General features: G+C 45.5%; 1 protein-coding gene across 3 annotated transcripts in view; it reads right to left on the bottom strand.

Moving 5' to 3' along the window:
* The window catches only part of DAB1 (DAB adaptor protein 1), an 862,015-nt gene that overhangs the window by 37,120 nt on the left and 799,402 nt on the right, over nt 1-25,493 (bottom strand). For 2 of the 3 annotated variants that reach the window (XM_088447883.1, XM_088447884.1), the window contains 2 exons: nt 15,415-15,462; nt 7,530-7,592 (listed from right to left, as the gene is read on the bottom strand). In XM_088447883.1, coding sequence (XP_088304009.1) covers nt 7,530-7,592; nt 15,415-15,462 — 111 coding nt within the window. The remainder of the gene's footprint in view (nt 1-7,529; nt 7,593-15,414; nt 15,463-25,493) is intronic. The other variant, XM_088447885.1, reaches the window with a different exon arrangement.

Raw genomic sequence — 25,493 nt, 5'->3', positions numbered from 1 at the left:
GGGTTTTGAATTCTATAAAGGTCCCGCGATTCGCCCCCATTTTTCATTCCGGCTGTGGAGAGTGAAGAGAGAGGGAGCTGGGTTGTTGTTAATACTTAATACTTGCTATTGTTAATTTAACTCTGACGCTGTGCACAGGGGCTGGCTACTGTTGTCTATAAGTGCTGGCTGTTGTCTATAGAGGGGCTGGCTGGCTGTTGTTGTGTCCATAGTGGCTGGCTGTTGTTGTCCTGTCCATAGGGGCTGGCTGTTGTTGTCCTGTCCATAGGGGCTGGCTGGCTGTCGTTGTCCTGTCCATAGGGGCTGGCTGGCTGTTGTTGTCCTGTCCATAGGGGCTGGCTGTTGTTGTCCTGTCCATAGGGACTGGCTGGCTGTCGTTGTCCTGTCCATAGGGGCTGGCTGTTGTATTTGTCCTCAGGGGCGCCGAGAGGGGGGGAGAGCGGGTACAGTTTACCCGGGCTTCCAGAGGGGCCCGGGTCTGGCGCCGCCCCCCCCCCCCTCACTTCCTCCCTCCCTCCCTCTGCAGCAGCCCAGCACACAGCATGTCTGTGATCGTCGTAGGAGGTTACTTCCCCAAAATGCGGAAAAGATGATGTTCATCAAAATGAATTACAAATTCCACGAGGAAGACCTTTACCAGCACTTAAATCCAAAACATACAGAAGCGTCTGTAATGGTGGATTCCAGCAGGGACGAATTCATATTGGGTGAAGAAAAGGAAGATGCACACACTGATGAGGATGACGAAGATGACATCTAATGTATTGTAAAGCCAGTTTGTGTATGGGATCATTGCCACCAATGTCTACTGCGCATTGTCAGCTTGTTTTGTGGGGGGTCCAAACAAACCAATCATTTCAGCCACAAGTGGCAGTAGTCCCTGTCGCTGAAGTGATTGGTTTGTTAAACTGTGAATGTCCTGTTTCATATATACAACATAAGGGTGGGTGGGAGTGCCCAAGGACAATTCCATCTTGCACCTCTTTTTTTTGCATTATGTGCTGTTTGGGGCATTGCTGCCTGACATTTTTAATGTTATGGTTTATGAATGTCCAGAAATTGTATGGCCACAGACAGCATCTCCTGCATGCCCCTTTCATTTTTTTTTAAAGAAAATTCTGAACCAATTGCTGCTTGTTGTGTCAACCCAACAGCGCAAGTCGCACAACAGTGACATTCAGCCAAGGGTTCTCAGCCCTTAAGGCTGCTACATGGCCCAAAGGCCGCATCCTGCTTCACGGCCCAAAGGCCACCTGTCGTCACTCCTCACCAGCCCTCAAAGGTGTAATGGCCGCAACTTACCAAGAGTTCCAGCCCTCAAGGCTGTTGCAGAACTGGTTCCCTCCTAATCATAGCTCTGTATTCCACTACTACCGAAGGCTGTATCAACAATTAGCTATCAACTATCAATTCTTCAGTCAGTGGCTGCACTACCAATTATCAATTCTTCAGCTAGCCAGGGGCTGCACCAATTATCAATTCTTCAGCCAGCCAGGGGCTGCACCAATTATCAATTATTCAGCCAGGGGCTGCACCAATTATCTAGCTGGATCTAACCGATTGGGCCTTAACTAGAAGAAAAATCATTATTGTGAGTTGTGAGGTGGTCAAAATTGACTAGAAACGAGTGGAAATAAATGTTATTGAGGTTAATAATACTGTAGGAAGAAAAGAAGGCCCATTTTATGTGATTTTAGCTGTTTTTATGATTTTTTAAGAAAAAATCCAGATCCAAACCCGAAACCAAAAAACAAAACACGGAGATGAGGTTTTGGCAAAACCCTTCCAGATCCAAAACCAGGGGAGATTCAGTTTCAAAACCAAAACACGAGGATCAGTGCACATCTCTAATTCAGAGTCATTCGCGTTCGCAAGTCTGTACAGTAGCTACGGCTCCCTCACCTTCATGTAACCACGTCTGCCCAAGCGGGAATACGGCTGGCGGTGCGAGTTCTCAAAAATCACAGTACACAATGGAAACACAGATAATGGCCGGATAGTGCAGATAATAAATACCCAAACGGATTGGAGCTTCTGACATGTCTGTGCAGATTTCTCCCTTCCTTTATTTGTGTGAAAACGAATGTGTTCTGCAGGGCAAAGTCCTTTTAAAAATGTAGCCAAAGCATTTTCAATGACTGTGCATAATGAGCGTGTGACCAATCAGAGGCAGTTATCCTTGTGCAGCTTACACAAGGGTTATAGCACTCGCAAGTCAAACCCCACCAAGAAACAGGCACCTCCTTGCTGCATCTGCGATTCCAGCGCTGCGACTGCGGCTGAAGCTTACCGCAGCCTGGAGCGGTCCTAACAGCTGCAAGGCCAGGAAATCTGTGTCCACTGACGGAAACCCTGGCCTCGTCTGTTCCGGAAAACCAGCGATTTCGGAAACGCTGGTCACCCCCGCACCCCCAAACTCTTCTGCCTGTCAATCAGACAGAGTCTTGGGGGAACTCTGTGTGATATCGCAGGGCCCGTTCTCATACCTCCCAACTTTTCAACTGTGGTAAGAGAAACACACGTGTACTGACGACACGTGCCAAGAAATAGGGGGCGTGGCCTTGGGGGAAATGGCGTGCCCGCAAGCCACAACTTCATGTTTTTGTCATGCTGGGGGCTTGCCTCTTCCAGAGCCGACAAAGTGTATATAAAGTGCATCCGGAAAGTATTCACAGCGCTTCACTTTTTCCACATTTTGTTACATTACAGCCTTATTCCAAAATGGAATAAATTCATTTTTTGTCCTCAACATTGTACCCACAATACCCCATAATGACAACTTGTAAAACTTTTTTTTTTCAGATTTTTGCAAATTTAATATACAAAAAAAACCTTAGAAATCACATGTACATAAGTATTCACAACCATTGCTCAATACTTTGTTGATGCACCTTTGGCAGCAATTACAGCCTCAAGTCTTTTTGAATATGATGCCACAAGCTTGGCACACCTATCTTTGGGCAGTTTCGCCCATTCCTCTTTGCAGTACCTCTCAAGCTCCATCAGGTTTAATGGGAAGCATCGGTGCACAGCCATTTTCAGATCTCTCCAGAGATGTTCAATCGGATTCAAGTCTGGGCTCTGGCTGGGCCACTCAAGGACATTCACAGAGTTGTCCTGAAGCCACTCCTTTGATATCTTGGCTGTGTGCTTACGGTCGTTGTCCTGCTGAAAGATGAACCGTCGCCCCAGTGTGAGGTCAAGAGCGCTCTGGAGCAGGTTTTCATCCAGGATGTCTCTGTACATTGCTGCATTCATCTTTCCCTCTATCCTGACTAGTCTCTGAGTTCCTGCCGCTGAAAAACATCCCTACAGCATGATGTTGCCACCACCATGCTTCACTGTAGAGATAGTATTGGCCTGGTGATGAGCGGTGCCTGGTTTCCTCCAAACATAACGCCTGGCAGTGAAGCCAAAGAGTTCAATCTTTGTCTCATCAGACCAGAGAATTTTGTTTCTCATGGTCTGAGAGTCCTTCAGGTGCATTTTGGCAAACTCCAGACGGGCTGCCATGTGCTTTTTACTAAGGAGTGGCTTCCGTCTGGCCATTCTACCATACAGGCCTGATTGGTGGATTGCTGTAGAGATGGTTGTCCTTCTGTAAGGTTCTCCTCTCTCCACAGAGGAATGCTGTAGCTCTGACAGAGTGACCATCGGGTTCTTGGTCACCTCCCTGACCAGGGCCCTTCTCCCACGATCGCTCAGCTTAGACGGCCGGTAACTCTAGGAAGAGTCCTGGTGGTTCCAAACTTCTTCCATTTAAGGATGATGGAGGCCACTGTGCTCATTGGGACCTTCAAAGCAGCAGATATTTTTCTGTACCCTTCCCCAGATTTGTGCCTCGAGACAATCCTGTCTCGGAGGTCTACAGACAATTCCTTGGACTTCAAGCTTGGTTTGTGCTCTGACATGCTTTGTCAAGTGTGGGACCTTATATAGACAGGTGTATGTCTTTCAAAATCATGTCCAAACAACTGAATTTACCACAGGTAGACTCCAATTAAGATGTAGGAACATCTCAGGGATGATCAGTGGAAACAGGATGCACCTGAGCTCAATTTTGAGCTTCATTGCAAAGGCTGTGAATACTTATGTACATGTAATTTCTTAGTTGTTTGTTTTTAATAAAATTTGCACAATTCTCAAAAAAACTATTTACACATTGTCATTATGCGGTATTGTATGTAGAATTTTGGGGACAAAAATTAATTTATTCCATTTTGGAATAAGGCTGTAACATAACAAAATGTGAAAAAAGTGAAGCGCTGTGAATACTTTCCGGATGCACTGTAGATGCATATGTATATGGATGCGCGCGTCATCCATTCACCGCTGTTCAGCTATGCAGAGCAGCGGTGTGAGAGTGTCCTCTCCAACTTCCCCCCGCCCGCGGCACACTGCGGTCCGTGGGTGGGGCAGCGGGACACTGCCTGTAAAATGGGACTGTCCCACAGAAATCGGGACAGTTGGGAGGTATGCATTCTGCACATGCGCACACCACTTTCCATCGGAGACGTGCGCTAACCATTGGGTGATCCATTCCCAGTGGAGAGTTACAAGTGACAAGTGCAGGGGGTGTGATTATGTTTTGCATCATAATGGCTCCACCCCTTGTAGTGTAATGGCATAAATTGTGGCACCCAGTGTCGGACTGGGGCATGAAGGGCCGACCGAGGGAATGTAGTGATAGCGGCCCATTTAGGGGTGTGGCCAGCTTCTGCAGAGGCTTGGCTGACCATAAGAGAGTACATGGTTTGGGCCCCCTTAAAAATATATATAGTAAATACTGCTAGTGCATGCATAATAATGTACCAGATTAATAACAGCTATGTATTGTAGAAAATATAACATAGTCCTGTGCAATATAATGTAACATATGTATAATTCAAGTGCACAGTCTGGAACCTGATTCCTAGTGAAAGGGGCGGGCCCGCAGGCAGTGGGGCCCACTGGGGGTTTCCCCTGTACCCCTGTGGGCCAGTCCGACCCTGTTGGCACCATACAATTCACAGTGAGTCATCTCTCCAAACCCCACCTGCTTTAATAGGAAAGTGGGCGAGAGGACTCCCTGAAATTCGGAAGTCACCCAGATAGTCTGGGAGAGTAAGCAAGTATCGGTGAGGGAGGCATATTTCCTGTGCACATCAGACTTTCTGTCAATAATCTTAATAAATGACACTACATGACACCTTTTAGTTAGAGACGCGTATCAAATGGTTCACCATCGATGGTGCCATCTGTATTCTTCATAAAATCCTTGACAGAGAACATCGATGGGCATCTTTATTCTAGGAAAAGTGATCAATCAGGGAAGAGGGCGGAGCTCTATGGTGTGTCAGGGAGCGGGGCTAAGAATTGTGCCTCCTTATGCTGTTGGGGGGAAAAAACGGTGGTAAACCATTGATGGTTGCTACTGATCGATGGTTGAGGGCCATCCTTACTTTCAGGAACCTAAGATAGGATATCACTCTGCATGACCATTTAAAAAAGTTACTGGACCCATTTTCCTTTTGGATCAACCTGCGTTTTATTGGCCCTTTAAATATAAGCTTGTGAAAGAACCACATTTCATAACTGGAAATCTTAATAACATTCACAATAAAAGTATCACAACATTATCAAAGCTGAACATATATGCAAAATAGCTGGATGATCTGTGCACACCGAGCTTCCCGCCTTTGAGGCTGATTTGCACGCAATGTCGATATTCACGCAAATGTTCGCTGTTTTTCAACTGCGCATGCATCTATGTAGCTAAACAGTTGCTCAGTGCATGCGTCTCACGTTGTGTCCGCACACTGCCGCAGCCCCGATTGAGACGCAATCTCAGCAATGTATTGGAGATGTATTGGGCTAAAGTCGCTAAAGAGGTCGCAGCAACACGCGACCCTGATCAGCTCCTTTAAGTCGATTGTAGGACACAATCTATGAATCTTAAATGACTGACACCAGAGACCAGTAGCTCACACTCTGCTGCAAAACAGATGTGATTCGTCTGTTTTTAATGATTAAAATTGTTGTATAATGGACTTTTTTTTTCTGGGACTTAGAAAAAAAACTTTTACATTGTTGATTCCAGTAAGAAAGTAAGGGGGAGATGTATCAAACCACAAAGAGGGATAAGGTACCAATCAATCAGGTACTAAGGGGTCTCTTTACTAAGCAGTGTTAGGAGACAGAGTGAAAAGTTATAAGGCACCAGCCAATCAGCTCCCAAATGTCATTTTTCAAACACAGTCTGTGAGATGACAGTTGGGAGCTGATTGGCTGGCACCTTATCACTTTTCGCTCTGTCTCCTAACACTGTTTAGTAAATAGACCCATAAGTGTCATTTTACAAACACAGCCTGTAACATGACAGTTAGGAGCTGATTGGTTGGTACTTTATCTCTCTCCAAGGTTTGATACATCTCCCCCTAAATCCTAATAGGAATACTTTGTTTAATGTGAAGATAAGCATCATTTGTATTACATGTATTATGTGTCACTTTTGTACATCCCCATACACAATAGATAAATATCGAATGAAGCTTCGGCTTTATTGGAGGAGTCAGTGCAAGAGACAACTAGTGGATTATTTCTGAGCCAGAAATAAGATTTAAATTGAACTGAGAAGCTCTTGTCAGGTGCCCCCAATGGCCGGCTTATAATTTACAGGCGTTCCCGGAGCATGCAATCTATAACGGGGCGAGGGGAACTTCTGCCCTTGAACTGCTTGTGGCGTCTGATGTATGATCGCGGCGGTTGTGTTCCCAGTGAATTCATTTAATTATCCATCTCCATACGACGCTAAACAACTGCAGTTAATCAGACAGATGCCCGTGGCCCTAATTTATCCCCAAGGCTCACATATGCCAAAACAGCTGGAAAAGAGCAATAATAGTAAGCAGTTTTCACTGCACAAATGTCAACATGGGTTTAGTGGTTACTCTGTTACATGTTATACGATGGCTTAGAGGATTAGAAGAGTGGCAGGGTTTATCTACCTGCGGCCCAAGGTTCACTTTGGCTAGGAAGCTTTAAATCTGAGTTTCTCATACTGTAGGTTCATTCACCTTTCAATTTAGACAAATGACTAAACTTAGGGGGATATTTGAACCTGCGTTCTGTAGTGAAACTGAACTCTTGGAAAAATATTTTTCATATGTGGCACCTTTTACCATTTTGCCTTCACCTGAATGTTAAAACTCTGAGGAGTTGCTCACCAGACGCTGCCGTATTTCTGTGAACTCGCCTACCAAACTATTCAGTGGCTTAGATGAACAGATGACTTGAGCAGCGGGCAGCCATTTGCGCCCTAGGAGCTGTTTTATCCTCCCTTCAAAAATTTTACAAAAATTGAGAGAAAAAACAACAAAAAAAGCCAATTGAGAGGTATCGTTCTCAGAAACAGGAGTTCAGCCACCAAAATGGCCGCCTGCACTGTGAGTGTACAGCCCAATCACACTGCAGTGTAAGCTTCTATATTAATTCATGAAAGGCACATAACGGGGAAAAAAATAGAAAAGAAAGGATTTTTTTTCACTTACAGAAGGTGACGTAATGTCGGGCGGAGTGGACATATCCCCAAATAGTGCTAATTGCGTAACAGCCTAAGAGAAAACAGAAAGTGATAAGGAGAGAAAACATTACTGATTTCTTATGGGCAAATGACAGCACAATCACCACAAATTCTGATAATTACCGATTAATTCATTAGCAGACATTAATTACAGATTAATGAATTGCAGCGGTTATTACAGCGGTTATTACATTATATTCCTATGCAAATATGGATAATTTAAAAACTGAATACCTTATCATAATTAATAACTAATTATATACCTTTTATACTTACTAAAGGGCATATTTCTGAATGAATTCTGGGCCTGATTCAGCAAGGAACGCAAATGCTAATACGCACACAATCGGCCGATTGTTGCGTACCGCGCATGCATATGAATCGCAGTGCGTAAACTGGCCACTGCGATCGGAACAGCGATCGCAGCGGCTACGCAGACCCATCACAGAGTGAGTGACGGGAAGTGCCGTTTGTGGGTGGTGATGGGGGGGTGGTCGGGGCGTTGCAGGGGCGTGCACAAATTAGCCACTGCGATGCCTTACGCAGCCTGAGGACTCACAGTGTGGGCTGAAAACAATTCCTGAGTAAGGTCAGAGCTTGTGCAAGTGTGCGTGAGGCTGCGATGGTACTCGATGGTTTTGCAGTCTTGCTAAACATTACGGATGTGCGTAAGGTAAGGTGGGAGTCCTTATGTTGTGCTGCGGTGGCATAGCGATCGCAATGAATTAGCATACTATCGCAGTTGAACTGCGTTCGTAATCGCTATTACATTCGCAGTTGCGTTCCGTAGTGAATCAGGCCCTCTGCCCTTCAAATATGAGGAAACCGCTTTTTTCCGTATATTTAATGGCAGAATTAAGTATACCTTAAATGTACCACAGAGAAAAGCAGGAGATATTGGCGATATCGCCTGCTTTCTGTCCACCGGCTCCTGCAGCAACCCCTAGGCCACACAAATTATTCCATAATAAAGAGTTAGGGGTGCACAATGGGGGAGAATGTTTTTATATGCAGTTTAATAAAGGTTAAAATTACGTACATCAAGATATACTGTTCAGGTTTTCTATAAGTCATCGCTGGAGCTTGGTGTAGTCGCAGCGCCGGACTCACATCACAGAGATCTCCATGATGACGAAATGCATTGGACGTGATTTGGGAGTGACACGCACGTAGTAGAAATTGGGGATGGAGATCTCTGTGACGCAATTTCGGCGCTGAGACCGATGCAGCGAGATTATGCCAAGCCCCAGCAACAATTCACTATTGTGCCCCCCCTTAACTCTGTCTATTATGTAAATAAATAGTTAGGGCAGTTTACAACCCTTTCCCAAGCTCGATCAAGCTAGAGTAAGGGCAGTAAGTGGGTTGCAGTAGCAATACAGACGGAAGGGATTCCGGCGGTCAGAATCCCGGCGCCGGCATCTGGACCACCGGAGTCCCGAAGGTAAGTAGCAGAGGTTTGGGGGTGGGGTAGCATTAGGGGTTGGGGTTAGGCACTAGGGGGATAGTTAGGTTTAGGGTGCGGAGAGGAGGTTAGGGTTAGGCACCGGGGAGGGAGGGTTAGGGTTAAGGTAGGGAGAGGGGGAGGGTTAGCATACTGACCGACAAAGTGTTAGTATTTTAACCCCGTCGGGATTCTGCCCGTTGGGAACCCCTGAACGCCGGCATCCCGTACCCAACCCCAGTAAGTTGCCTGTAACGTTGTTGCTCTATATTGCTGTATGCTTAAATAAACACTCTGGTTGGACCTGATGTTTGGAGTGCCGCTTTCTTGCAAACACACATATATTTCATATAGATTCCTGTCACTAATGCACTCAATCCCCCCTTTCTTCTTTGTTTGGGTCTTTGGGCATATTTATTATTAAATGCGAATATTAAGAATCCTTATCGACGCATATAGCACCAATAAGGATTTTTTATTCACTATGTATTAATTTAGGTCTCCTGGATGGGCTCTTATTGGATCCGCAATAATTTTACTTCTACCTATGGGCCCCTTTGCGGCTACTGCTCATTCTCAAGCTGCGTATGTTCAGTGCTGTAATGGCCGCAATGCACAGCAGGACCCCAGCCAAGCCAGATAGCAAAGCTTTGCGGTTATTGTTATATACCGTCCCCATAAAAAATATGGGGATGGCTGCTGTGGGATTCTACCCTTAAACCATACTTACCTACTTTGCTGGGCAGCTTTCCGGGAGCAGCAGGAGGGGACCTGCTGCTCTCCTCTTCGGGGGGCGGGGCCAGACGATAGACGGCATTAGGCCCCGCCCCCTTTACAGAAACCCCCCGTGATTCGCGGGTCCGTGAGGAGGGGGCGGGGCTAAAGGACGCGATTTGCTTATTTTAGCCCCGCCCCTTCCCGACGGACCCGATAATTTCAGGTAAAATCTCCCCATCCTGCCCACTTCACTAGGAAGTGGGCGGGATGCGGGAGATATGCCTACTCTTCCGGGATCGCGGGGGGTTACCCGAAAAATCGTGAGCCTCCCGCGATTCCCGGGAGAGTAGGCATGTATGCCTTAAACATATGGAAACAGCAGTTTTTGCATATTTTAAGGGCAGAATTGATTATTAAATAGGCATCTTTGTGCTTATAGAGTAATTGCAGCCGACATCCTGGTTCATCCCTGCTCACATTTTGGGAAGGATTGCATGGTAACTATACACCAAGCAGGAGGTGCCTGGGGAAGCTCAGTAGTACTAGCAGTTCTCGGGAGGGGTCAGTTTCTGGATGTGCTGCATAGGTTCTACCATCAGGCTACAGAGTCCCTTATACCACATCAGAGTCCCTAACTTTATATGTCCATTCATCCGATAAATAAGATATTATAATAAATAATGTGCTGGATCCTACACAGCGCTGTACACTTATGGGCAGTGGCGTAACAACAGCCATATTATCCTATGATTTAATCACAGAAAATGTCCGCCTCACTGTGAGAAGAAAACAGTGTCGGTTACTGTATAATAAAACATTAAGGGGCAATTCAATTAAGCTTGTTGGTCACGAATACCTTGGGAACAATTGGAATCAAAGCACTTTTTGACCAATATCTTTGCTAATTTTCCATTGTAGCCCATGAAGGCGTGAGGGAAAATTAGCAACGATTGTGTAACGTATTATGTTAATGATAATAACATCACAGTGATACCGTGTCTTGTGACACATTGGACATACTTTCCTACTTTTGAAAAAAGATTTCAGGGAGATTGTGAAAGCAGCACCTATGAGCGTGGTGGTAAAGTGGGCGTGTCCTGCTACATCTGAGGGTCATGTCATACATGTGATGGGCATGTCCTACTACATCTGACAGGCGTGTCATAACATTGCCTTACATCCTAATGTAAATGAGCCCCAAAGCAGTCAGTAAGATCTATTTGTTGATGAAAACATACAGATACTTTTGCATAGGGATCATTGTGCTTTATTATAACCAATGCAGGGAAATGGCACTGATTATCCAATTTGAATGTATATAGATCTGTTTTTTTTATATAGAACGGCTTCATAATGGGGGTAAGGTACATACTCTCCCGGCCAAAAAATTGGGTGGGGCTCCTGGCCCCCCCGGAAAAGTAGGTAAACCCCTCGGCCAGCAGCCGACCCCCCGGAGAGCCCCAGCGAATCTCAGACAATCCCCCATAGCGGGGGGCCGATGACACGATTTGTGCTGAATCGTGTCATTATGACCCCGTCCCCTGCTTCACAATGCCGAAAATCTCGCCATTGTGTAACGGGGGCTGGGCCAAAATGACTTGATTCAGAAGCCACGCCCCCTCTCCGCCCCCATTGCTAGGGGTAAATTTACTAAGATTGGAGTTCAATTAAGAAGTGATGTTGCCCATAGCAACCAATCAGAGTCCAGGTATTATCTTCTAGAAGATGCTAGATAAATAAGAAGTAGAATCTGATTGGTTGCTATGGGCAACATCACTTCTTAACATAACTCCCATCTTATTAAATGTTAAATGTACCCCTAGACTCTTCAGGGAGACAGGGAAATTGCTGCTATTTCAGGGAGTCTCCCTGACAATGAGGGAGAGTTGGCAAGTATGACACTGAGCAGTATTGAATTAGAACCTCTGTCTGTCCATACATTGAGGGCCGGATTGAGGGCCACATGGGCCTGGAGCTGAAAATGACCAAGGGCCTATTATGAAAAGCAGAGGAGGTGTGCCCAGTGCTCTGTGGGTGTGGCCAGTGCCATTTGGGCGTGTACACCTATACTCTCAGCCCCAATGTCTCCATAAAAAAAAAACAATCTAAAAGCTTAATTTTGTGAGGTAAATACAAATACAATTTTACTACTTATTTATGGCTGACAGTGTGGAGAGCAGATGGCCAGTCAACATCATGTTGTCATGACAATGGGCCTATTTTTATGTGGAGGCCTGGAGCTGTAGCTCCATCCGCCCCTTTGTTAATCTGGCCCTGCATACATTCTACTTATAAGTTGAGATGTGCGGTTTGTTTTTCCTGAAATACGAACACACCCTTTGTGGTTCCGAGTCAGATCAAATCCCAGTTTAGAATCACTTTGGGGCTCTGAGTGGAATTGAGTCCCGGCTCGATTCTGCTGTTGTTCGGAATCTCAGATTTAAAAACCAAACTCGGGTTTTGGATTGTATGTACACAGGTCCAAATCACGTTTTTAGCTGTTTTTAAATTTTTTCATCGATCCAAAATTGAATCCAAACGAAAAAAAAAAAGAGGGCGGTTTTACCAAAACCAAAACACGATGATGAATTAGAACTAAAACCAAAACACGGGGGGTCCGCCCACATCTCTCTTATAAGTTGCAGACCTCGCTTGCGCAGGAGTCCTGATAGAGGAGTGAGGAGACCACTTATGCGGTCACTTCACTCCGGAGCCCCGTGTCCCTGCGTGTGCTATTTATTAAATTTGGTCGCTAATATCGCCTACTGCAATGTGATCATGTGCGCCAATATCGTGCCCAGATGGCAGTGAGTATACGATTATTGCTAGATGGGCCCCTAAATACACACAGAAGAAGCCCAACCGTCAAGAAACACAATGTTGTCCTCTGCAGTTAATCTCAATGTGCCATGCTTTCACTTGGTAATATAATCTGTAACAAGGAAGAAGGTTTGTGAATAAATTATTCACAGTGCACTTGACCTGCTTTTAAACACTCAGGCTTATTCAGAACGTCCTACTTAAGGAAGCTTAGAAAAAAAAGACTAAACATTCCTAATGCCAGACCGAGCCGAGGATTTGAGAACTGGGATGAGGGCCAGAGAAGGCAGACCCCTCTCTTCCGCCTATTCTGCATTTTTATATCTAATTGAGCAATGACAAGGAGCATGTAATCAATGTTTGATAAGTCCAGACATAACAAAGGTACAGAAGACAGGTGGTGTTGCCCATAGCAACCATCAGCTTCTCCCTACCATTTTATAGAACAGAGCTAAGCAACCTGTGGCACTCCAACAACTGTGGGACTACGTGCCCCAGCATGTCCTGCCACAGTTTTAGCATGCCTTAACAGCAAAACAGTGGCAGGTCATGCTGTGATTTGTAGTTCCAGAGCATCTGGAGTGCCACAGGTTTGCCTATCCCTGTTATAATGTACTAGATATAACGATAGCCACAAGCTGATTGGTTGCTATGGGCAACTTCTCCCATATCAAGCCAAGTTCTCGATTTTTACTTTTTTTTTTTTTTAATTGATCAGTTATTCAGATTCCTTGTGATTCTCATATCTACTAATCCCATTAATTATTGTGATCAGTCCTACCCATCCCTTCCCATCGGTGTGTCTATCCTGTTACCCTCCCACATTGTGTTGGTGGAAATAAATGTGTATGATCTGCTGTATACTGTGTTGTGTGCATTCTTGGGCTGTACCTATCCGTATGTTGGGTTTTATAGTCGCCATCACGCACTTGCCAGCCCTATACTTGGTGCAAGAGAACTGTCTGAAAACAGACGGAACTCTGCAAATCCACAACCCAGCATATCCCGCAGTCCCATCTATGTGTCCGCTCTGAACTTTGTCCTCTTACAGCCAAGGCCATTTTACCATATGGACACACTGGGTAGCTGCCCAGGGCTCCCAGATTCTAAGGGCTTTCGAGCAGTGACGGGCTGGTCCTGGGGCAGCTACAGGGAGTGTGGATCCGCTCGCTCTGTACCGAGAGGCAGGCAGAGAAAGTTGCTCCCCGGCTGCTGTGATTGTGAATTATCAGAGCACCCAGTTCTTTACTGCCTCCCAGCCTGCAGCCACAGAGCCAGATAAAGGCGGGGTGGCAGCCTCTTATCTACTTCTGCCTTTGTGATGTAGGACTAAGCTCCCTTTTTTCCAGTCCTATAGGGACTACTCCTGTTACAGCAAGCAGTTAGATAATTCCAGTAATAGCAAAAATAGCACCCCTTTAAACTAGGGATGTGCAGGCTCGGATAGGTTCGAGTTTGCACGTGGAGTTCGGATTTTTCCCTCCAAAAAAACGGAACTCAGAACGAGGCAAAACGTCATCTTACATGGACGAACATCATCATTCCTGGTCTTTTGTCCAGGAATGATGATGTTCGTCCATGTAAGATGACGTTTTGCCTCGTTCTGAGTTCCGTTTTTTTGGAGGGAAAAATCCGAACTCCACGTGCAAACTCGAACCTATCCGAGCCTGCACATCCCTACTTTAAACCTTCTTAGTATTAGAGGACGTACTGCACAGGGCCGTAGCTAGGGTGGTGCGACATTTGCCACGGCACACGGCACCACAGGGCAGGGGGAGCTGTTCGGCGGCACCTGTCAGTTTTCTGTTTATAACCATTCTCACTTGTAGCTTCCTCTTCTTTTATCTCCAGTATCACCTGGCCACCCCCTATCTTCTCCCTGGTCGACTCCCCTCCATCAGGCAACCTCACCAAGCTCCTTCAGTCACATCTTCCTTTATTTAACACACAAATGTCAAAATACTATCAAACCCTGGACTCGGACCCATCACCTCTTACTTGGCAATCACAAGCGAGCTAATCTTCAGTCGGTGATCGACACTGACGGCTCTAGGCTTGTGCACGACTATTCTGATGGACAAATCCTACTGCAGATTCAGCTTTACCAGCGTTTTCCTACTTCTAGAGCTGGTGAATTATACTGCATAATTACTGTGTAACATCACTGCAGTTATTGGGGGGGGCGCCAATGCTCTTTCTGGCCCAGGGCACCAAAAAAGTCTAGTTACGGCTCTGGTTCTGTATCTGATCAGGCCGCAATGACTTGTCTACTTTAGGATTTGAGATTTTATTGTATAATTTAAGTTTAATTCAAAAATCAGTATGCTGATATGAGTTATATTTATATTCATTTATATACCCCACTTACATGAACAAATATGTAGAAAGATAGGGTCGAGGACAATTAGCCATATTTACAATGTAACAATTATACATCAATTTAACAATCAATAATTAAATTAACAGTGACGAATTTTATGCTTTTATACTTTAGCACCAGAAAAGGTTAATAATGTTTGGGAATGAATGTTAGGTTATGTCCATGAATAAAAATGATAAAACACAAGACACGAAACAAGAGTTACAGAGCGGAAATAATGTTCTGTCTGCGAATTCCTCATGTGATATATTCAGCGACATTCTGTAAACATTCGGTAACTGATTGCAACCTTTGTAACACAACAATTACGTTGATTCACAGCTTTACGTGGACTGACTAGAAATCACACCGGTAATAATTGATCATAAATAGTCAGCTCTTCATCCACGTTCTTGTGATTGAGACAATGATTTTAGGTATTGTGTGCAGTTATTGTGCTCATTTTGTACCAAGTTGTATCATTTTTTTTTTTTTACTTCCAGCCAATCTTACCTCGATGACATCAGAGAGATTTTCATCAAAAGATATTAAGTCTCCGTTCTGTAATGGTAAAGAATGAGGGATGAGAGTGAAATGGATAACACAATCCAGGATAATGGAAATGAGTGGACGAATATGAAAATGATGCATCATATGACAGGGCTAGCAGTAACGCGAGGCACATTAGGGATATTAATGGTAATGAAGGATAATGCGGTCTATTTATCATCGGGGACAGTGAGTAAGAGAACACGGTGACAAACAACCTCGCTAGGAGGCTCCGACTTAGGGCTCATACTCTAAAGGTCAATGGTAAAGTCGCTCACAGACAACTGGCTCTGAGATCCAAAATAAAGGTTTATAGGGAATTAAAATACATAGGAAAAAATCCTAGAAAGCTTCCGTAACTATTGTTACAGTATCCTCCAACCGTGCTGTTGCCATGGGAGAAATATTCTAAAATATTCCGTTGGCCGCAGCAGCAGCAGTGTGAGTCTTTTGCTGCAGACCCGCCTGCGACTTTATGCTAATACTGCTGTATAAAGCCCTTTTCTGGTGTACAGCCCTGTGTAGAATGTGCAAGCCCCCATTCAGCATCTCTAGGCGCTGTGAAAACCTTTGAGGCATCTTCAGACGCCACCATCGGTTGCTCCATCGTAATTTGCGTCAGCTCTATGCTAGGCGCAGATTCTCCGTCTAAGTATGGCCTCCTATGCGAGCGATTCAGCGTCTTTGGAGGCAAACACACGCCCGCGACACTCCCATGACAGTCCGGTAACACGGGCCATCTTCGTACACCTGATTATCCACACACACCCCCCCCCATCACTGCCCAGGGACAGCCAATACATTTGTAATACATCTCAGACACTGTGCATCTGAATCAGTACTGCGGCTCAGTGCAACTAACAATCGCGACGCGTATGTGGTGAATCCTAAATGCATGCGCAATAGAAAAACGTCGCTCCACTGCGTCCGACATCGGCAGAGCGTGCGACTCGCAATCAGGCCTATTGTCTCCACATATGCTCCTAAGGGGCTTTTATCATTTCCTGAGTTAAATTTTGAGGTATATTATTTACTAAAGTGCAGGTTTCTAGAAGTGGAGATGTTGCCCAAAGCAACCAATCAGATTACAGCTATTATCTTCTAAGGGCCCTAGATAAATGTTAAGTAGAATCTGATTGGTTGCTATGGGCAACATGTCGACTTCTAAAGACCTGCACATTTGTAAATATATACCCCTTAACCTTAAATATGTTGGACAGCAGCAGTTGGAGAGAGATTGGTGGACAATGGAGATTTTGTTTGTGTTTCTACCAAATTTCAAATAAAATGACATGAATCATGACAAAGGTTGTGGTATCATAAATCTATACTAATATAATAAAAACGTTGTGTCTGTCTGTTTGTTCCCAGGTGGCGCAAAAACGACTGAACTGATTTTCATGAAAACGGCATCATTGTGTAGTGGAAACTCCTAGAAATAACCTACACTTAGGCCCTGATTCAGAGCCGGACGCTCTGACAGAGTGCTCGCTCTGAATCAGGGCCGTCCCTCTTAGTTTTTAGAGCGGCCTCCTGGCCGCTCGCATAGCTGTGGGTGACCACCCACAGCTATAGCGAGTGGCCAAAAAGATGGTCGCGATGGTCAAGACCATCGCGACCATTGGGCTTGTGACGAGACCCTTGCGGTAGGGACTCGTTGCCGCAAGCCCTGGGAACGCCTCCGTCTGGGCAGCCACGCCCCCGGCACGCCCGCCAAATGGAGCGTGCTGTCACTCACCATCGACAACACGCCCCCTTTGGTGCGAGACCCATAGCGACGGCTAGGCCGTCGTTATTCGGGTCTTGCGCATGCGCACGACAGAGCCGCCTTCGTCGTGCGCAAACGCACTTGGCCAACATCGACCCGCTCGCGAGCGCTCACCGCTCGCGAGCGGGTCTGAATTAGGCCCTTAGTTTCATCTCCATCCGTCAAGATAAAGCTCAGCAATAACAAAAACAAATGTAATGACATCATCAATGCAAGAGATAGGTGTGACATCATGGGGGCAGCCGGAAAAGGGTGGGGCAGGGCTGTCAACAATCTGGCTGCCCCTTCCGGGAGGAGGCAGCCAGATCGTCAGAGCGGGGAGGGGGCGGGTGATGCAAATTTGGGGCAGGACTGCATGATCATGTCATCATGGCCACGCCCCCGCTACACAATACTTAGATTACAGACATTGTGCAGCCGGGGGCGGGGCCACGATGATGCGAATCAGTGCGAATCGCGTCATCGGCTCCCCCGGACCCTCCAATTACAAGGGGGAGCGAACGGCGGGGGAGTAAATTTTCGGGAGGCTCCCGACCATCTCGGGAGAAAAGGCAAGTATGGGGTGGGGGGAAAAGGTACTTTGTGTCCGCGGTCACATGAATAGGATAGGCTACATAGCAGTCTGTGCACAGGGCACACAGTGACATTGGTGTGAGTGGTGGGTGAATAGGATAGGTTACATAGCAGTCTGTGTACAGGGCACACAGTGACATAGGTGTGAGTGGTGGATGAATAGGAGAGGTTACATAGCAGTCTGTGCACAGGGCACACAGTGACATTGGTGTGAGAGGTGGGTGAATAGGATAGGCTACATAGCAGTTTGTGCACAGGGCACACAGTGACATTGGTGTGAGTGGTGGGTGAATAGGATAGGCTACATAGCAGTCTGTGCACAGGGCACACAGTGACATTGGTGAGATAGTTGTGGCACCATGTGGGCAGCCGGTAAGGGGTGGGGGGGAGAGGTGCTTTGTACCCGCGGTCACATGAATAGGATAGGCTACATAGCAGTCTGTGCACAGGGCACACAGTGACATTGGTGTGAGTGGTGGGTGAATAGGATAGGTTACATAGCAGTCTGTGCACAGGGCACACAGTGACATAGGTGTGAGTGGTGGGTGAACAGGAGTGGTTACATAGCAGTCTGTGCACAGGGCACACAGTGACATTGGTGTGAGTGGTGGGTGAACAGGAGTGGTTACATAGCAGTCTGTGCACAGGGCACACAGTGACATTGGTGTGAGTGGTGGGTGAATAGGAGAGGTTACATAGCAGTCTGTGCACAGGGCACACAGTGACATTGGTGTGAGTGGTGGGTGAATAGGATAGGCTACATAGCAGTCTGTGCACATGGCACACAGTGACATTGGTGTGAGTGGTGGGTGAATAGGAGAGGTTACATAGCAGTCTGTGCACAGGGCACACAGTGACATAGGTGTGAGTGGTGGGTGAACAGGAGAGGTTACATAGCAGTCTGTGCACAGGGCACACAGTGACATTGGTGTGAGTGGTGGGTGAACAGGAGTGGCTACATAGCAGTCTGTGCACAGGGCACACAGTGACATTGGTGTGAGTGGTGGGTGAATAGGAGAGGTTACATAGCAGTCTGTGTACAGGGCACACAGTGACATTGGTGTGAGTGGTGGGTGAAGGCGCTGCAGCCACCAGTCTGTATTGCGCTGCTGGTCACATGGGCCACTCCTGCGACAGGGCCCCTATGCAAAGCAATACAACAAGAACTCCTCATATAGAGAAAATGTTGGTAGAAGCTATTTCATTTGGGCGAAACCGCGGGCACCAGCTAATATTACCATAAAAAAGGGCAACTAATTGGAGATAGATAGATATGATATATATAAATAGATAGATATGAGATATATAGATAGATAGATATGAGATAGATAGATAGATAGATAGATAGATCGCTATGAGATAGATAGATAGATAGATAGATAGATGAGATAGATATGAGATAGATAGATAGTAACCTCTTCTATTGGGTGTATATTAGGTGTAGATTTCCACACATGCAAATACCCAACTTGGAAATAATTATATATTGTACATACATCAGAATGTAAAATCTCTCTGTGCTTCAAACTCCTCAATCAAGAATGAGATCCATTTATATCACACAGTACATCACGATTTGTGTTAATTACAGTTACCTCCAGTAGCGCAGCAGAAAATGTCGGCATGCTATAAATGGGCCCGAAATTATAATAAAGATCATTTAGAGCAGAACTCATTAAAATCTGCATCATGGGATAAGAATATTTTCATATATAAATGAGATAATTGCAAATAATGAAATTATTACTCAGGTTTCACAAATAGCAAGATGCCTTTAGCGTTGCAATTAGTTATTTCATTAAAGTTTAAAAGTAATGTAATAGTACAGTAACATCTTCTGCAGGAAAATACAATGGTTATGATGTGATTTCAATACGAAATGGCGAAGGCAGTACGCATCCCGCAAACATCTTTTTGGCTGAAGGTATGGCCACACATACTTGGCACATGATAGGTCAGAGGGCAGCTGTGATGTCCAGGGTCACATGGGCCTGGAGCAAAAAAATGATCAAGGGCCCTAATGTGTGAAGCGGAGGAGGTGTGACCTGTGCTGTGTGGGTGTTGCCAGAGCCATGTGGGTGTCACCAGTGTTGGGTGGGTGTGAACAGATCCATGTGGGTGTGACCAGTGCTGGGTGAGTGTGACCAGTGTTGGGTCTATTTATCAAGTAGTGAAAAGTGTATGTAGAGAAGTTTCCCATAGCAACCAATCAGCTCCTGCTTATTATTTTATAGACTGTACTTGATAAATGCTACTTCAATGCTGATTGGTTGCTATGGGCAACTTATCCACTGGTACACTTCTCCACACTTTTCACTGCTTGATAAATAGACCCCTCAGCCTCAATGTCTCCCTAATATGTAAAAGTACTTGATTTATGGCTGTTTGTGTGGCGAGTTTGTCATCATCATGCTGTTATGATGATGGGCCTAATTTTATGTGGGGGTTTGGAGCTGTAGTCCCATCTGCCCCATTGCTAGTCTGGCCCTGGTTATGTCCTATGAGAATATACTCACAATATACTCAATTCGGCAGTATAATCCTAAGGACAGTTCTTCAGATAAAAGGGATTTATCAATGTTTGGAGAAATATAAAGTACCAACCAATCAGCTCCTAACTGTCATTTTCCAGGTTGTGGGCTGGATACACTATGAAGAAAAATGCGGTCAAACCTCCGAAAATTAAGTTTTTGGAGGTTTGACCGCATGCACCGAGCTCCAGAGAGCTCTTCCCAGGGTCCACTGCAGCTCGGGCATGCGCTAGCCGACAGACGCGCATGCGCTGAGGGACTCCCAGGTCATAAACGCGGAAATCCCCACACCTAAAAGGAGAGCTCTTATCGGGATAGCTGTCCATTGCTTAGATCATCATGCATTCGGCGTTACTAAACGCAGCTATGCATGTGATCATTGGTGGAATGCATCGCATCCAAAATGCGACACTTATTGCATCACGCACTGTGTTTGAAAAATTACAGTCAGGAGTTGATTGGTTGGTACTTTGGGGTAGATGTACCAAGTCTTGGAGAGAGATTAAGTGGAAAGGCTTAGTACATCTCCCCCTTTATCTCTCGCCACTTTATCTCTCTCCAAGCTTTGATAAATCTCCCCAATAGTGCTATATTGTGGAGTAGAGAACACAGAGCCTGATTCAGCAAGGAACGCAGTTGCTAATACGAACACAATCGGCCAATTGTTGCGTTCTATGCATGTGTATGCATTGCAGTACAGGAACTAGCCAAGGTGATCTGGGTGCCGTTTGTGGATGGTGATGGGGGGGGGGTCGGTTGAACGCAGGTGTGCCAGTGCGTTTCAACGCCGTTGCAGGGGTGTTCATAAATGATCCACTGCGATGGCCATACGCAGCCTGAGACCTCATAGCGTGCGTGGTTGTTAGCAATTTCTAAATAAGGTCAGGGCTTGTGCAAGTGTGCATATGGGTCAGATGGTACTCGATTGTACCGATGGTTTCGCAGCCTTGCTAAACAGTATGGATGTGTGGTAAGTAAAGTGGGCGTCCCTATGTAGTGCTGTGACGGGATAGCGATCGCAATGTATTTGCATACTATCGCAGTTGCATTCGGTAGTGAACCAGGTCCACTGCTGGACCACTAAAGTTGGATGTCCTCATGAAGTAAACAAGCTATGTTATATCGGAATCGGTATGTAATGCGCCGGATGTTTTGCCGGCAGACTAAATACTGATGCTGGAAGCCCGAACCATCAGGATCCCTACTGGGGCTGGTAAGTACCCTAACCCTCCCTTCTACCACCCCTAACCCTAACCCTCCCTTATTGGTGCATAACCCTAACCTCCTTCCGGTGATGCCTAACCCTAACCCCCCCTTCCCGCACCCTACCCCCCCTTCCCGCACCCTAAACCTAACCTGCGGGGATGCCTAACCCTAACCTCTCCCCAGTGGTGCCTAACCATAACCCCCCTTCCCCTAGTCTAATCCTAACCCTCCCGGGGGGTGCCTATCCCTAAGATCCCCCCCCCGGGTGCCTAATACTAACCCTCACCCCCCGCGGCTAACAGCTAAGAGTCCCCACTTACCTTCCTTCGGGATGCTGGGCATCTGGCTAAAGATAGGCGTCAGTATCTAGGGTAACAGGGGAAGGTGCTTGAAAACGGGGGAGTGGAGATCCGAACGCAGGCGTGCCTAACGGTCAAAAGGGCATTTAATGGGAGTGCATGATTAGTAAAGGAGCGTCATCGACCACGTCACTTGGTTGTCTTTTAGCCTGAACTGCTCGCAGTGATAGTGGTAAGAAAATCCTACCACAAGCACTGCGAGCAGTTCAGATGCCTTTCGATGCTCCCGATTAATCTAATAAATACGGGAGATGACGTGTGATGCGAACGGCAAAGGGGCGTCTTCACAAAATAGCGAGCGCATTTTTCGGACGCTCGCTCAGACATAGAGGCGTCAACAAACCGCAAAGAGCGAGTGCTCAATTTAAATATACGGCCCCTTTTTTAGAACGACCGTCCGCAAATAGCGTCCGGGTCTGAATCAGGCCCGGAGTCTACAGTATTCCTTTGACTTAAAAATGAGAAATCAGCACTGATCATGTCACTTTAAGGGCACAAACGGCCATACCCACTTGTATTGACTCCATATCACAAACGTGATGGTATTCATCCTGCAGCGCTGAATGAGCGCTTGCACGTCATTGAAAGCCACTTCAGTTACCTCATCTCCTTCATCTGTGGCAAACGCAAGTGACCCCATAGAGCGCCAGAAAAACAGCACCACAACGCAAACGCTCCCAGTCTATAGCTGTGTCCGGCATAGTGTACGAAGTATAAACTTAGACTGCAAATGTCGGTCACGTCTGAACTCACTATCGACTTTCCCGCCAATGTCAATTTATCGGTGTAAAGAGAAAAACATTTGTAAAAAAATTAAAAACAACCCCACAGGTTTAAAAGAAAAAAAAATGATATATTCCAAAGAAGACCCCACAATTCTTTGATACAACTCTGTAATTTCAATATCGTACAGTCTGGGGCGTTAATAAGCTCACAGGACAATAATATATTTCTGCAAGAGAATGGCGTTTTAAATAAGGAACAAAATGTCAGCGTGTTTGATGTTCAACGAGCGTCTTTACATAATTCCTCTGCGCAGGAATGAGTCATTCTCATGTAGTGATAAACTGTAATGACAGCGCTGTCTGGAGATGTACCCTCAAAGTACTGTATATAATAAATATTCAAAGTGGGAAGCTATAGAATAAAGATAATAGTGAGAGATGACTTTTACTCAAAGGCTTTTAACCATATAATTTTACTGAAACGAAATGTTTTTAAATGTCAGAAAAAAACTGCTGATGGAATGAAGAAAGTCATTTATGTGTTTACTGTATGATCAATGCACAAGGACCAGGTGACTGGAATCACAGATTTAATGGGCAACAATAATTTTTATTGTTATTTTAAGACGGCATAAATGATTCAGGGACCTATTAATTATTAATTCCCCCATCACAGCGATAAGTATAATATATATATACATTTTTTTAGTATTTTTCATATCACTGCATTAAAAAAAAATGTATTTCTCACGCATTTATCACGACAGTATTGCAAAGTCAGCTGAGCTGCCGTGTCGCTGCAGGCCTGGATCCCAGGTCATAACTAGGGGTGTGCAAGCTGTGCCGCCGCCTGGGTGAGGCCTAGAACAGCACCCTGCATCCAGTACAGCTGCGGCAGAAGCTGCAGAGACGCCAGGAGAGTCCTTACTCTTAAATTTGAGTGTGGTAGGGATTTATCTGAGTGTGGAAGGGATTTATCTGAGTGTGGTAGGGATTTATCTGAGTGTGGTAGGGATTTATCTGAGTGTGGAAGGGATAAATCTGAGTGTGGAAGGGATAAATCTGAGTGTGGTAGGGATTTATCTGAGTGCGGTTTGGATAAATCTGAGTGTGGTAGGGATTTATCTGAGTGTGGTAGGGATTTATCTGAGTGCGGTTTGGATAAATCTGAGTGTGGTAGGGATAAATCTGAGTGTGGTAGGGATTTATCTGAGTGTGGTAGGGATGATTCTGAGTGTGGTAGGGATTTATCTGAGTGTGGTAGGGATAAATCTGAGTACGGTAGGGATAAATCTGAGTGTGGTAGGGATTTATCTGAGTGCGGTATGGATAAATCTGAGTGTGGTAGGGATAAATCTGAGTGTGGTAGGGATAAATCTGAGTGTGGTAGGGATTTATCTGAGTGTGGTAGGGATAAATCTGAGTGTGGTAGGGATTTATCTGAGTGTGGTAGGGATATATCTGAGTGTCGTAGGGATTTATCTCAGTGCGGTATGGATAAATCTAAGTGTGGTAGGGATAAATCTGAGTGTGGTAGGGATTTATCTGAGTGTGGTAGGGATAAATCTGAGTGTGGTAGGGATTTACCTGAGTGTGGTAGGGATTTATCTGAGTGTGGAAGGGATAAATCTGAGTGTGGTAGGGATTTATCTGAGTGTGGTAGGGATAACTCTGAGTGTGGTAGGGATAACTCTGAGTGTGGTAGGGATAACTCTGAGTGTGGTAGGGATAAATCTGAGTGTGGTAGGGATAAATCTGAGTGCGGTAGGGATAACTCTGAGTGTGGTAGGGATTTATCTGAGTGTGGTAGGGATTTATCTGAGTGTGGTAGAGATAAATCTGAGTGTCGTAGGGATTTATCTCAGTGCGGTATGGAAAAATCTGAGTGTAGTAGGGATAAATCTGAGTGTGGTAGGGATTTATCTGAGTGTAGTAGGGATTTATCTGAGTGTGGTAGGGATTTATCTGAGTGTGGAAGGGAAATCTGAGTGTGGTAGGGATTTATCTGAGTGTGGAAGGAATAAATCTGAGTGTGGTAGGGATTTATCTGAGTGTGGTAGGGATAACTGAGTGTGGTAGGGATAAATCTGAGTGTGTTAGGGATTTTTCTTAGTGTGGTAAGGATAACTCTGAGTGTAGTAGGGATAAATCTGAGTGTGGTAGGGATAAATCTGAGTGCGGTTATGGATAAATCTGAGTGTGGTAGGGATAAATCTGAGTGTGGTAGGGATTTATCTGAGTGTGGTAGGGATAAATCTGAGTGTGGTAGGGATAAATCTGAGTGTGGTAGGGATTTATCTGAGTGTGGTAGGGATTTATCTGAGTGTGGTAGGGATAAATCGGAGTGTGGTAGGGATAAATCGGAGTGTGGTAGGGATTTATCGGAGTGTGGTAGGGATAACTCTGAGTGTAGTAGGGATAAATCTGAGTGTGGTAGGGATAAATCTGAGTGTGGTAGGGATAAATCTGAGTGCGGTAGGGATAAATCTGAGTGTGGTAGGGATAAATCTGAGTGCGGTAGGGATAAATCTGAGTGTGGTAGGGATAAATCTGAGTGTGGAAGGGATAAATCTGAGTGCGTAAGGATAAATCTGAGTGTGGTAGGGATTTATCAGAGTGTGGTAGAGATAAATCTGAGTGTGGTAGGGATATATATGAGTGTGGTAGGGATAAATCTGAGTGCGGTAGGGATAAATCTGAGTGTGATAGGGATAAATCTGAGTTGGGAAGGGATAAATCTGAGTGTGGTAGGGATAAATCTGAGTGCACTATGGATAAATCTGAGTGTGGTAGGGATAAATCTGAGTGTAGTAGGGTAACTCTGAGTGTAGTGGTGACAACTAAAGCTGGGTACACAGTTACACACTATACAATATGTCTT

This window comes from Taudactylus pleione, unplaced genomic scaffold (genome assembly GCF_031769625.1).
Source record: "Taudactylus pleione unplaced genomic scaffold, aTauple2 ptg000442l, whole genome shotgun sequence".
Taxonomy (NCBI): Eukaryota; Metazoa; Chordata; class Amphibia; order Anura; family Myobatrachidae; genus Taudactylus; species Taudactylus pleione.
This window is presented reverse-complemented; position numbering and strand designations above follow the sequence as displayed.